This window comes from Phocoena sinus, chromosome 5 (assembly GCF_008692025.1).
Source record: "Phocoena sinus isolate mPhoSin1 chromosome 5, mPhoSin1.pri, whole genome shotgun sequence".
NCBI classification, from domain to species: domain Eukaryota; kingdom Metazoa; phylum Chordata; class Mammalia; order Artiodactyla; family Phocoenidae; genus Phocoena; species Phocoena sinus.
In genome coordinates, this window is record NC_045767.1 from 31,277,920 (window position 1) to 31,290,866 (window position 12,947).

Sequence of the window (12,947 nt, forward strand, 5' to 3'; positions counted from 1 at the left end):
TAAATCGGGAGGTACTGTCACACTAACACCTTACCGCTCGATGTATATTAAAACCTACTGAGGAAAATGTGGAACCGTGTTGTGTTAGTTTCTATGGTAATTTGATGGTGTGTAACACCTTGAAAGTATGAGAGCTAAGGATTTATTTGACTGTTCAATCTATTCCTCTAAACTTCCTGAAAACTAGTATGGTAACACTTTATTTTAATAACCCATCCTAGAGACACAGGAAGTGATTTACTCTTTGATGAAAAGGAAATTTATGCAAACACTGTTGAGACTAATGAGAATTAGTCACAGAACTCTTCCCATCCGCTGATGGGTGGGGCAGTCTTCAGAATTACAATGGCATGAAGGTTGGTGGAGAGACCAGGGAGTGAACTAATGATACGGTGATAATACCTATGTTCAGTGTTGTAACAGCCTACATCATATGGAGTCATATATTGAGGCAGTTAAAATAAAGTGTTTCCATTTTTCTGTATTATTCTGAGTCACTGCTAATTTCTTTTTTTTCTGTTCTTATCTCCCTCTGTCATGTTCTCTTTTTCATCTTCATATTCTTCTGTAATAGGGGAAACAAGGTGAATCAGGAACTAGAGGCCCAAAGGGGTCTAAGGTCAGTAACTGGGTAACCATTTTAATGTAACATGAGGCCGTCATGTAACATGTGTCTCTTCCACAGAGAATCATGTTTTAGATTAAACTCCTTCATACACTGGGGTTGCAGTAATTTCATCCCTATGATGATATCTCAGAACAGTTGGTTTGTTTCATCTTGTTTGTTTTTGTGTTCTGTGCTTCAGACCATTCTTTATGAGAAATTGTATTTCCTGTTTCATATGTATAGCTTATTTGGAAAAAATTGAGTACTTTACTTAAATTATATACGGTATAATCTTATTTTTTATTTCCTGGCTATCTTTGTGATAAATGTTCAGATTATACTTTGCTTTCAAGTCAGTTGACTCCCTTCATTCCATTAAAATTTCACCACTAATTGAAATTCTCTCCTTTATCATGCTCTTTATATAGTACCTGCAAAAATCTACATACTACTAGCAGAATCATGTTATTAATCATGCTAATAATGTAGAAAATGGGGAAAACAGCAGAAATTAATAATTCCCCATTCATAGCAAAATTGTATTATTATGGTCAATGTTATTAGCATAATGTGGATAGAAAAATTATAATCCCTTTTCCTGCTCATCTTCATTGGTCCTTATCCAGTTTATAAGAAAGACATATAGAAATGCTTTGAATTCTATTTAGGAAAAGGGCCCTGTAAATTTTAGGCTATTTTAAAGAACCTTCAAATCTACTCAGGTTCAAATCTCTTCTCCAAAATTTCTGTTTAGACTTCGGAAAATTTTGAGTGTTCTCAGTGATGCATTTGCAGTTTGGGGTTTAGATGATTCCTGGTGTCTCTTGGCGGGGATGGGAGGTAGTCATCACACCATAAATGGACATTTAGAGACTTTTCATGTTGCATTGAAAAAAAGAGAAAGCTGTGTTTGCCCAGATCTTGACCTTCAGCCCCCCGCCAACCTGGTCCAGCTAGCTGCTGTCCACTTCAGCACTTTCTGAGGGCTAAGAGACCTATACCTCTAGAAAACTTTTCCTTAGATCTCCATCATCAGAGGGAGGTCCAGCTGGTGACCTTTCCCTCCTAAATCTCCCTAGAATGACTTCTCAGAAAACAGACAACCCAATTAATTGGTTGCCTCTTTTCCCCCTTGCCCCAAATCTCTTCATATACAGGCAGGAACATAGCTCAGTCTGAGAGGTAAAATCTTGCTTTGGGTGTCATGGAAACCACTTGCTTTGCTTTTCAAGATCCCTAGGAAGCAAGTTACCATATGTATTGTTGTTTCAAAAGACTCTGTCATCTGAAGGGGGAAGTTTAATTCACTTCAGGGGGCATCTTAAAGAAGCATTTGCCATGTCAGTGGTTATTGTATTTCTAGTGGTTATTTTCCACTTCAGAAGTTCATATTAAAAGTGTTGCCGTATGGTGTTAAATACATCCTTAGATTTGAGATATTTCTGGACTGTTGGCCTCACTACTAACTCGGTTTTCTTCTCTTTTCACCGGGGAAAGGGTGACCGTGGAGACAAAGGGGACTCTGGAGCCCTGGGACCAAGGGTGAGTGTGTCTCATCTACTCTTTTGGCCTCCAACAAGCCTAGATTTGAAGTGTGTGTCTGTGTGGCTTTTCACAAGGCACTTGGACTAATAATACCCAACAATAGCGCTGGACGTAGACTACTGTGACTATTCCTGCTACTCCCCCCCCTTTCTTCTTATTTTTTATTGTAGTCACCAGGAGCACTGAGTACATAGACTGGAACACGTAAGATAAGCCCATAAGGAGAAGGTCTAAAGAACTCTTTCTATCTACTTCCCCTCTGCCAAATGAGCGATAGCAAGCCCATAGCCATCCACCTAATAGAACTTTCCACTTTTCAATTAACTCAATTAAAAAGAAAGCAATAGTCCATATTTTCAGAACCTTTTTAAAGCACAGGCAGGGAATTAGGACATGACTAATGGAAATTCAGTGGCAGAGCTACTGAGTAGGATAGACATCTTAAAAATATTTGTTCCCTCCTTATAGGTGCTGTTCAAATATATATATATATATATATTTGTTCCCTATTTACTTCCATTTTAATGGAATTCTATCCCTGTTAGGAAAGCCAAGCATTTGTTGTGTTCCATCTTCTTAAAAAATGGAGAAGCAATCTATGAGGTGTAGATGAGAGAGAGGTCAGGAGTTGCTTTAATAAATATGGATAAAGCCAACAAAATTTTGCAAGTCAAATCAGATTAGCCTACACATTATAATTTTTAGGAAACAGCTTTTGAGATTGAATTGTATTTCTTTTTTATCCAATTTAATATATTTAACCTACCACAGACAGGAAGTTAGAAGTAGTTTGCCTCCTTTGAAATAAGGACAAACTTTGAACATGATTATTTATTCTAAAATACATTTGGGCCTTAGTCGGGAATCGATGGTCAGAGAGAGCTGTTTGCTGCTATTTCTGTTTTCGCCACAGTCCCTTCTTCATCCTAGCCTAACCCCCGTGATGTTCTCTTGGCTGATTTTTTCATAGGGTCCACCTGGTCAAAAGGGAGATCAAGGAGCCACCGAGATCATAGACTACAACGGCAACCTCCACGAAGCCTTGCAGGCAAGTGACTGCTCCCTGCCTTGATACAGACAGTGACACTGATGAGACCCTTGTAATGTGTGTAGCTATCAGCTTCCACACCCCCCTCAGATCTCAGAGGGCTCCACCACTCAAAGCACACCTTCTCCCTGATCTCCTGAACCCATCTTTTCTCTGCCCCAGTTTATCCTCTTTATTTCCTAGCATTTTTCAATCTTTCCTTCTCTTTCCCTTCTACCTTCAGATGTGCTTTAGTCAGTCTCACCTTAAATCTTGTACTGGTTTTGCCAAGCTTTGTCTCCTTGCTTGATACGTGAACCTAGCAAAGCCATTAAGAGCCCTGTGGCTCTGGAGTTTGAGCTGCCTGGGTTCACATCTCTTGCTTACTAAGTGCATGAGCTAGGGTTGTCGTGAGTAGATGACTAAGTACATATTATACACTTAGAACAGTGCCTAGCACATAATAAGTCTTTTATAGGTATTTCTTGCTACCGCTCCTGTTCAATTCTTTTTCTTCTGTTAACAAAAAGCCATAGACTGTGTGGCTTGTCTCCATCACCTTTGCTTCCTATTTCCTATTTATCCTCTTCATACTTAGACTCCGCGTTGTAGCGTGTACCATTATTTTGTTGAAATTTCTCTTATAAAGGTCAACAATAACCTCTAGGTGCCCATGGTACTCATCACTCTTGACTTTTACGTGACATTATACTAAACCGCCTTCCTTTTGAAACTCTTTCTTTCTGATTTCTCCAACCTTCTACTCTCATTTCTTCCAGTTTTCTTCTTGGATGGATCCACTCTATTTTAGTATTTCCAATTTCTCTGTCCACCCCCTAATTCTGGGTATTCTCAAGTCTCTGATCTTTTCTTGGTATAATCACTCCCCTTGTGTTCTTTCCCATTATGCCTTCCAAATCTTTCACCTCCAGGTCTGATCTGCATATACCTCTAGCTTCCCAGGAATATTTCCACTGTGGATGCAACACTGCCTTGTCAACTCTCACCAATACATACAATTATACTGGTTACCTTTCACACCTACCAAATGATTCCCTTTCCTAACTAACCAGTTTCTGTTAACGAAACCACAAGTTTTCTAATTTCTTGAGATGGAAACTTTAGTGTCATTTTAAAACTATTCTTTGTCCTTCATCCTTTATATCTCACCAGAAGCTACTGTTTCCTTTTTCAAAGTATCTCTTGAGGCTGCCCCACTCTCTCCGTTCCCGGCTAGGTCTGCATGTTGTTTATATCAGATCTAACACTGCAATGAGCCCTTAACCAATTCCTCTACCCCTAGTACCTCCTTGCTCTTCTAATCTTTTCCTATATATCACTCCAAGGTTAATTTTCCTAAACTATCACTATTTTGATGACTCTAATCTGTTCGGAAACCTAAGTGACCCTCTTGCCTACTCTATCAAGCCCAAACTCCTCCATCTCACTTTTAAGGCCCTATAACCCTGCCTTTCCTGTACAGAATGTTTTATTTCCCCACAACATATTTATCATATCTATAAAAATAACCATCTTTTTTCCTGGTTCATCCCTTTTCTTTCATTCATCCATCTAAATCCTATCCAACAATTCACTGCTGCCACCCAGGTGAATTTCTCCTCTGAATCCTTTTAAATATTAGCAGTCAGGACCCAGTAGTTTAACATTTAATTATTCTCAGATTCCATAATTTACTTTAGTTTTGCCTCTTACCAGATTGTAAATTACTTGTTGACAGGAAACTCATCTTGTGCTTATTTTATCTCCCCCAATGTGTCTGACCCAGGTCTAGGCATGTAAATATTAAATAAACTTATTGGTTGAATTCGTAAGTATACTTCATTCATATGCACAATCCATTTTTTTGCTTGAAAGCCAAATTAGTTGTTTTAAGTATTTTCCATTTTGTACTTGTTTGATTTTTTTTCCACCCATATGATTTCACTAACATTATCTAATCATGGTAGATCTACATTTCTATGGGTCCTTTGTTACAACTATCATTTTTAAATAGTAAAGCATTTATTAAATAGTTTTTACAGAATCTATCTTCAGCCTTGTATTTTTCTGTTCTTTTTATTCTTTTTCTTCTGGTAAAGCACATAGAGACACATGCTTACTGCTTAGAGAAACATTACTTGGGCAGTGTGTTCGGTCAACAGCTTGAACTAGGGTTCCTCAGTGCAAGTGGACTAGACTCAAGCAGTAGCCTCTGGGCTATTGTCAAATTCTAGAATCAGTTTTCTAAATTGTTCCCTTTTTCCCACAAGTTGATAACTGCGTGTATAAAGAAAGAGAAAGAACAGGAAGTTTTTGTTACTTACTATGTGGTCAGAGTTCTTCCTTCTGAAATATAGGGTCACATTTTTCAACTTTATTAGCAAAATTGTAAATTTCCCTTAAACTGCTTCCATTGGCACCATAATTCTTACTACTGCCTTTAAGAGGTATCCACTCTCTTATCTTTCAAGATATGCTTCTATGTTATTGGCCATGGCCATTTTCTGGAAAGACTGTGGAAGAGTTTTAAAACCTTTACATGAACAGAGCCTGGCATGAAGCAAGCTACCCTCAGTCTAAAACTGAAATCTGCTTTGATTTCCCCTCTGTTACTAACTAGCTGAGTCACTTTGGGGAAATCACATAATGTATCTATATTTCATTGATCTGATCTGTAAAATGACGATAATTTGGAATGGATTTTTTCTAAGAGTCCATAAAATCTAATATTATGCTTCAGGTTATTTTTTTAGGAGCTCCTGAATACCCTTTGTTGATGTGCCAAAACGCACTGTACTTTTTTAAAAAATCTGACACCTACATCTTGATATGAAAGAATAGATGTGCTCAGGTTCTTTTTTCACCTCGAGTTCTATATGACTGTAAACCAGTCAATATCCATCACAGCCAACTAGTTCATGTTTATACCTCAACCTAAAGATTTATTATTCTTAGGGGGTTGTTTAGGCAACTACGTGTTGTGCTTGTAAATAGCTTATAGTGTTTTTTTTCACTTCAAAACTGTTTGTTTTTCCAATATAGTACTCTAGTGAATTAAGAGTCCCTAATAAATAAATTAAACTAAATAGCCATTAGATTGAGAGGAAGGAATAGACATTTATTCTTCTAGTTCTCTAACCAGTGATGGATATTCAGTTTTGCAAATTCCATTTCACTATTGCCTCCTCTAGAAAAAATCTGCCCCAAAATCTGGATACTTAGATAAATAAGTGCATATTACAATTATAAAAATATCACTTAGAAATATAAAATTTTACTGTTGCCTCTACTGAAAATTGTTACAGGTATACCTCCTTTTATTGCACTTCACTTTATTGCAATTCGAAGATACTGCATTTTTTTACAAATGGAAAGTTTATGGCAACCCTGTGCCAAGCAAGTCCATTGGTTCCACTTTTCCAACCACATTTGCTCACTTCATGTCTCTCTGCCACATTTTGGTAATTCTCACAACATTTCAAATTTGTTAATTTTGATTATATTTGTTATGGTGATCTGTGATCTTTTTTTTTTTTTCCTGGCTGCGCCGCATGGCTTGCAGGATCTTAGTTCCCCAACCGGGGATCAAACCTGGGCCCATGGCAGTGAAAGGGCTGAGTCCTAACCACTGGGCCACCAGGGAATTCCCTGTGATCAGCGATCTTTGATGTTACTATTGCAAAAAGACTATGACTCTCTGAAGGCTCAGATGACGGTTAGCATTTTTTTAGCAATAAAGTTTTTTTTTATTGAAGTATAGTTGACGTACAATATTATGTAAGTTCCAGGTGAGCAATACATAAAGTGATTTACTGTTTTTAAAGGTTATACTTCATTTATAGTTATTATAAAATATTGGCTATATTCCCTGTGTTGTACAATATATCCTTGAGCAATAAAGTATTTTTCGATTAGGGTATGTACACTTTTTTTAGACATAATGCCATTGCACACTTAATAGACTACAGTACAGCTTAAACAAAACTTTTATATGCACTGGGAAACCAAAATTTGTGTGACTTGCTTTATTACGACATTCACTTTATTTCGGTGGTCTGAAGCCCTAACCCGCAGTATCTGAGGTACGCCCGTATTTACATGAGCATTTGTCATAAGCCGTTTATTTTGATTTTTATTTAAGGTGGTTATGTTTCCACAATTAGCAGTAAAACCTTTCATTTCCTACCTCAAGCTTTTAAAATTTCTCAACACCATATAAACTAAACCTCTTCTCTAGTGTAAATCAGGGGTGATTTTAAGCTTGCATCATTATGAGATGTGAAAGAAAATAATTTTTAATTCTACAGAGATTCACATAAGCATCTCAGAGAATAAATCACAAAGCATCCCGCTAGCCTTCAACCAATTTACAGCTTCTTTAACTCATGCCTCCCATTTCACATCATGCCTCAGTAGAGAATGACATGTCTTTCTCCATCACTACCAAAAATTCTGGTTTTCAAATCATTACTGAAGTTCAACCGAGAACCCTGCTGAGTGTATGTAGTTTTAACTTAGAGGAACCAGATACAAGAAATCCAAAGTGAGCCAACATCTTTAGGATGTCTCCGAGTGTCTGCACACTGGTTCTTCAAGATGGCAGTTAAAACTATGTTTTTGAGTAGTTAGCTTAGTTTTCTATCATTTGTTCTTCTGTTAACTGGGTGGAACCTGCTGTGTATAATTTTTAGGTCTCACAAATACAGTTATTTAACAAGCTTATTTAAACCCCTTCTGTTATAGTTCAGTTTCCAATAATAATGTTCTTTTATTTAGGCAACTCATTTTAAAACATGTTGTTATCCTTGAACTTTCAAAAAGACAAGCTAGTTTTGTGCTTAGGTGGAAAATGAATCATACATGGCTCAGGTTGGAAAACCTCTGAGACTTTAAATTTTAAACTCCTTCCCTCTCCAAGGTTTTATGTTTTTGCTGTCTAGTTAAAAATGTTATTTATAATTGGAAAGTAATGATAAAGAAATTATTTCTACTCTATAATTTTCTAATAGCCTTTTTTAAATGACTCATCTACCCATATAGGAGCAAAGAAGTAGCTTTCTCATAACCGTAAATTCAACTCTTGGTTTAGATGAATCCCTTAAGAATAAAATAAGTGGTACCTTATGTTACATAGATATGATGGTATAAAAATCTGGGCCTTAACTTTTTTATAACCTTGCCCCAGTTTGTGGCCATTTTGCCTTCTATCTTAGAAGCACTGGTTATTTTTTCCTACCCTGTCTTCTCTGAAGCTGTAATGACCGTGATTGATCTTATCCTGGAATACAAACTTGAACCATCTGTACACGGGCATAAATGTATTGTTTTCTAAGGAATCATGCACCATGTCACTAAAAACTCAAGTGTTTGAAGTGAGATGGGTGGATGATGTTAAGATTATATTTTACAACAACGACAATAAAAAACAGCACCAACACCTTGAATTAGAAATTGGAAGGGAGCAGTGGAAGACAAAAAGATGGAGTTAAACCGATAGTCACAAGTTTACATGTAATTGGACAGTGTTTGTCTAGGACCAGAGCTCCTAATGGAAAATGTTCTCTCCCCTAAAATCGCATAAAGTGGTACAGGTGTTACAGAACTTTTTGTACAGCACTTAGACTAGAAAATCTTAAAACAAAAATGGTTTGTGGATTGGTTGTTTTAGAAATTCATACTTTGAGAGAATATATTTTGGTACAGTATTCAAACCCTTTACATTAAGAAACAAGGCGAATCCCATGTCAATTCCTGTCTTAGTCATGGCACACACACACAGACACACACAAACACACAGACACACACAAGCTAATTATAATGCACCAAATGAGATACAAACTAAAAGAAAAAAATATTACTTATACAATTAGATATTTCCGTTTTCTCTAATCAAAGTACTCTAGAAATAGAGTTTTTATGAATAGGAAAGTTTCTCAGCTCCCAATTAAATTATACTGACAAGCCACCAGTGTACACCATTTTACTTCATAATTTAAATCAGTGAATTAAAATGTTGACATTTCTGTTTTCTTTATCCATAGATTTTTAAATAACATTCTAAAAAGAATTTTTACAAGCTATGGTATTCGTTTGAAGATAAGATATGTTTTCAGGATCTTATCAATTCCTTATACGACATCAGTCTTGCCAAAATATATTCAAAATCTTATTTCAGAAATGTATTACTGTACTTTGGCACACAAATTAGGTAACTCTGTCTTTATCAATACATTTTCCCAACAGAGGATTACCACCTTAACAGTCACGGTAACTCCTATTGCATGATTTCTGTGGTTTGTGACTTTGTATTCGGTGTTGGTGCATGCCGGTCATAATAGTACTAATGTAGCTGTTGTTTTTATCTGATATTTAATGTTATGTTTTCTTATATTAGTAACCTTTTACAACATTTGCCCCAGTTGAATCACTTTGTCTGCTTAGTAAAAAAGTCCAAAAAAAATTTTATTGTTATTTTTCTTAAAAGTCTTTGGCTTTATCTTAATCATATGGCTTTGTTCTTTAGTGTTTGGGAAATCAAAACCTTTGTCGGAGGGGGGGAGGAGAGAAGTGTTTCTAGAAACACAGGATATATTAGGAAGTTAATTCAACCCCAAAAGATGTATGTGGGACATGGCAGCCATTTTACATTGTCTTACAAATCAACTCTAGAGTTTTATTTTAACCTAAATGTGTTGATTTTTTTCTGCATATAAGTAGGTAGATTTTATAATTCCGTAACCAGTGAAATGTTTCCTCTTTGCATATTAATACTGGAGGATATTTGATCATGATAGAAATTAGGGAGGTGTGGAGTGTACTTAGTATTTAAAGCATACAATTTATTACAGATACTATCTTTTAAAACTTTAAAACTTTGTCTTTTCTGGATTTAGGGTCCCCCTGGACCACCTGGACCTCAAGGACTACAAGGGCCAAAGGTTATTCTTTATTTTACTTGTTTCCGTTTACTACATATGGTGCAGAGAATTCCATATTAAATATATGTATCTCTGAAAATCAATCTTACAAAATACCGGAGGAGCTGAGATCAACAATATTGCTTAAGAGAGCTGAGAATAGAAATTGAGGTCTGGGGCTTCCCCGGTGGCACAGTGGTCGAGAGTCCGCCTGCCGATGCAGGGCACACGGGTTCATGCCCTGGTCCGGGAAGATCCCACATGCCACGGAGAGGCTGGGCCCGTGAGCCATAGCCGCTGAGACTGCGCGTCCGGAGCCTGTGCTCTGCAACGGGAGAGGCCACAACAATGAGAGGCCCAAGTACCGCAAAAAAAAAAACAAAAAACAGAAATTGAGGTCTGGGCTGAAGGAAGAGGGATCAGAAAAAAGAAAAATTAGGAAAGAAGGGAGAGAAATAGAAATGGCATTAAATTTAGAAGGACATTCAGAAAAACAGAATATTAAACAAAGGAAAAACAAGTTTTACAGAAATTGTAAGTGTAAAGAAACACTAAATGTGGTGTATGGAAAAAGGCAAATATTTAAATTGAAAGAAAATTTACTCTGACACCAAAAAAGTTCCTCTCTTTCAATCCTTTCATAATAAAAAGAACAAGAAAAGTTTCAGCATGACGCATTCACAAATGACAATTTTAGGAATCACTTTCAGTCATTTTATAACACATCCTGCTATATATATATATATATATATTCAAACGTTCTTCCATTTAAATTTCATCTAATAGAACATACCAACTATGAACAGTAGAAACCCAATTACTTGCTTATATCTAAAATTTATTGGTAATGTTAGCTTTTTCCCTCCAAACTTAAGCTTATTAAACCACGTTTGATCAATTAATACATGGCCAGCGATTCTGGCTTTTCAGACCTGAGCTACACGTGTTGAAATACGACTTTCATCATTGGGTTTCTTGTAGGAGATTCAAGTGGTGTCAAAATCCATCTTTTGTTTATGCCTTTAGGCAGTTTATTTGCTAAATCTACCTCATACACACACACACACACACACACACACACACACACACACACACATATCAGCTTTTGTACTTTTTCAAGATACTTAAAAACTGAAAGCTAGCACATAGAAACAATTATTTTTCTATTATTAAAAGGAATATGCAGTAAAATATTACTGAGGTCCTTGGCTATGTGAGATATATTTAGAACATAGATGCTAATTTCAAACAGATTTCATGTATAAAGTTACTGTAGGTTTGGGGATTTTTTATTTTCTATTTCTCCTCCACTTTCTGCTCCCTAAGAGATATAACACAAAAAATGCCCCAATCATATGCAGTCTTTATCCCTGGTAAGCAAGTTGGCCTGGATCCCTATTCTTTAGTATCTTGGTGAGCTGGACTAGAAAACCTAGACGGAAATCTGTAGATTCCTTTTTCCTCTGTGTAGAGTCAACCAAGATCTAAGTTCCTTGCTTTATGCCCCCACTTGACTAAGTCTCCAGAAGCAAAATTGTCCTCAATGCTAAATATGTACCTTATTCCATACAAACCTCAAAACCTTCTGGGACTTGATTCTTCTTTATAGCCCAAAAGCCTACAGAAGCCCCAAAAGCACTTGACCCAAAGAAGGCTACCTAGCTACCTAGCCAAGAAAGCTATATCATTAAAACCTACATCCCCTGTGTTTTATAATCCAATTGCTATTCATTCACTAATTACATTAATCAACAATTAATTTGGGGCCTCTATTCCATGGTAAATACTGATACCTAGTAAAGATACTAGGATATAGCAAGGGGTTTTATTTTATTTATTTATTTTTGGCTACATTGGTTCTATTGTTACTGCACGCAGGCTTTCTTTAGTTGCGGCGTGCAGGGGCTACTCTTCGTTGCAGTGCACAGGCTTCTCATTGCGGTGGCTTCTCTTGTTGCGGAGCACGGGCTCTAGGCGCACGGGCTCCAGTAGTTGTGGCTCGCGGGCTCTAGAGCGCAAGCTCAGTAGTTGTGGCACACGGGCTTAGTTGCTCCGCGGCATGTGAGATCTTCCCGGACCAGGGCTCGAACCCGTGTCCCCTGCATTGGCAGGCGGATTCTTAACCACTGCGCCACCAGCAAAGCCCAGCAAGGGGTTTTAACAAGGAGCTTTTAGCCCAGGGATGGAGAAAGGCAAGTAAAGGCACAATTATTAATAAACAGAGTAAGTGCATTGGTTAAGATGTGTACAGGAAGGCTCCTCTCTGCCTAGGGGTCAAGGATGACTTCGAGCTGAAACTGAAAGGCAGGAAGAAATTGGCCAAGTGAATGTCTAGACAAGTAGGGTAGGGGAGGGTTGTTAGTCATACTCCCTTACCTCTTACCGTGCCACCCTTCCCACTATGCCAGCACTCTGGCCCACCTCGTACACGCCACAATGATCTTGTAATTGAGATCTTGGCTTAGTTGATACAGTCCTTCATGCTTTCCATTATCTCCCCTTGAGAAGTCCTTCATGCTTTCCATTATATCCCCTTGGGATAATTGCGGGGAGTTGTGCCTATGACCAGGAGTCAGCAAATTCAGCACGGGGCAAATATAAAACCCATTCTCACTCAGGACACACAGCCTCAGACTGAATGGGAACCTATTCAAATTAGCATTCCTCCTTCCTTTATCAAACAAGGACTGTTTGACTTCTTATACATCAAACAACTCTTTACAAACTACTTTTGGTGGGTGCAGGATAAATGAATAACTCATGAATTATATTTTCCTTTAAACATTTGTGGGTCACATTTTGAAGGGAAAAGCATAGCAACCATTACTGGACCCAGAGTGCTGACAAGTAT

General features: G+C 37.4%; 1 protein-coding gene across 6 annotated transcripts in view; it reads left to right on the plus strand.

The window, feature by feature from the left end:
* The window catches only part of COL25A1 (collagen type XXV alpha 1 chain), a 478,322-nt gene that overhangs the window by 429,322 nt on the left and 36,053 nt on the right, over nt 1–12,947 (plus strand). For 5 of the 6 annotated variants that reach the window (XM_032633192.1, XM_032633196.1, XM_032633193.1 and 2 more), the window contains 4 exons: nt 575–619; nt 2,105–2,149; nt 3,123–3,200; nt 10,073–10,117. In XM_032633192.1, coding sequence (XP_032489083.1) covers nt 575–619; nt 2,105–2,149; nt 3,123–3,200; nt 10,073–10,117 — 213 coding nt within the window. Of the gene's footprint in view, nt 1–574; nt 620–2,104; nt 2,150–3,122; nt 3,201–9,422; nt 9,447–10,072; nt 10,118–12,947 lie in introns of all 6 variants that reach the window. The other variant, XM_032633191.1, reaches the window with a different exon arrangement.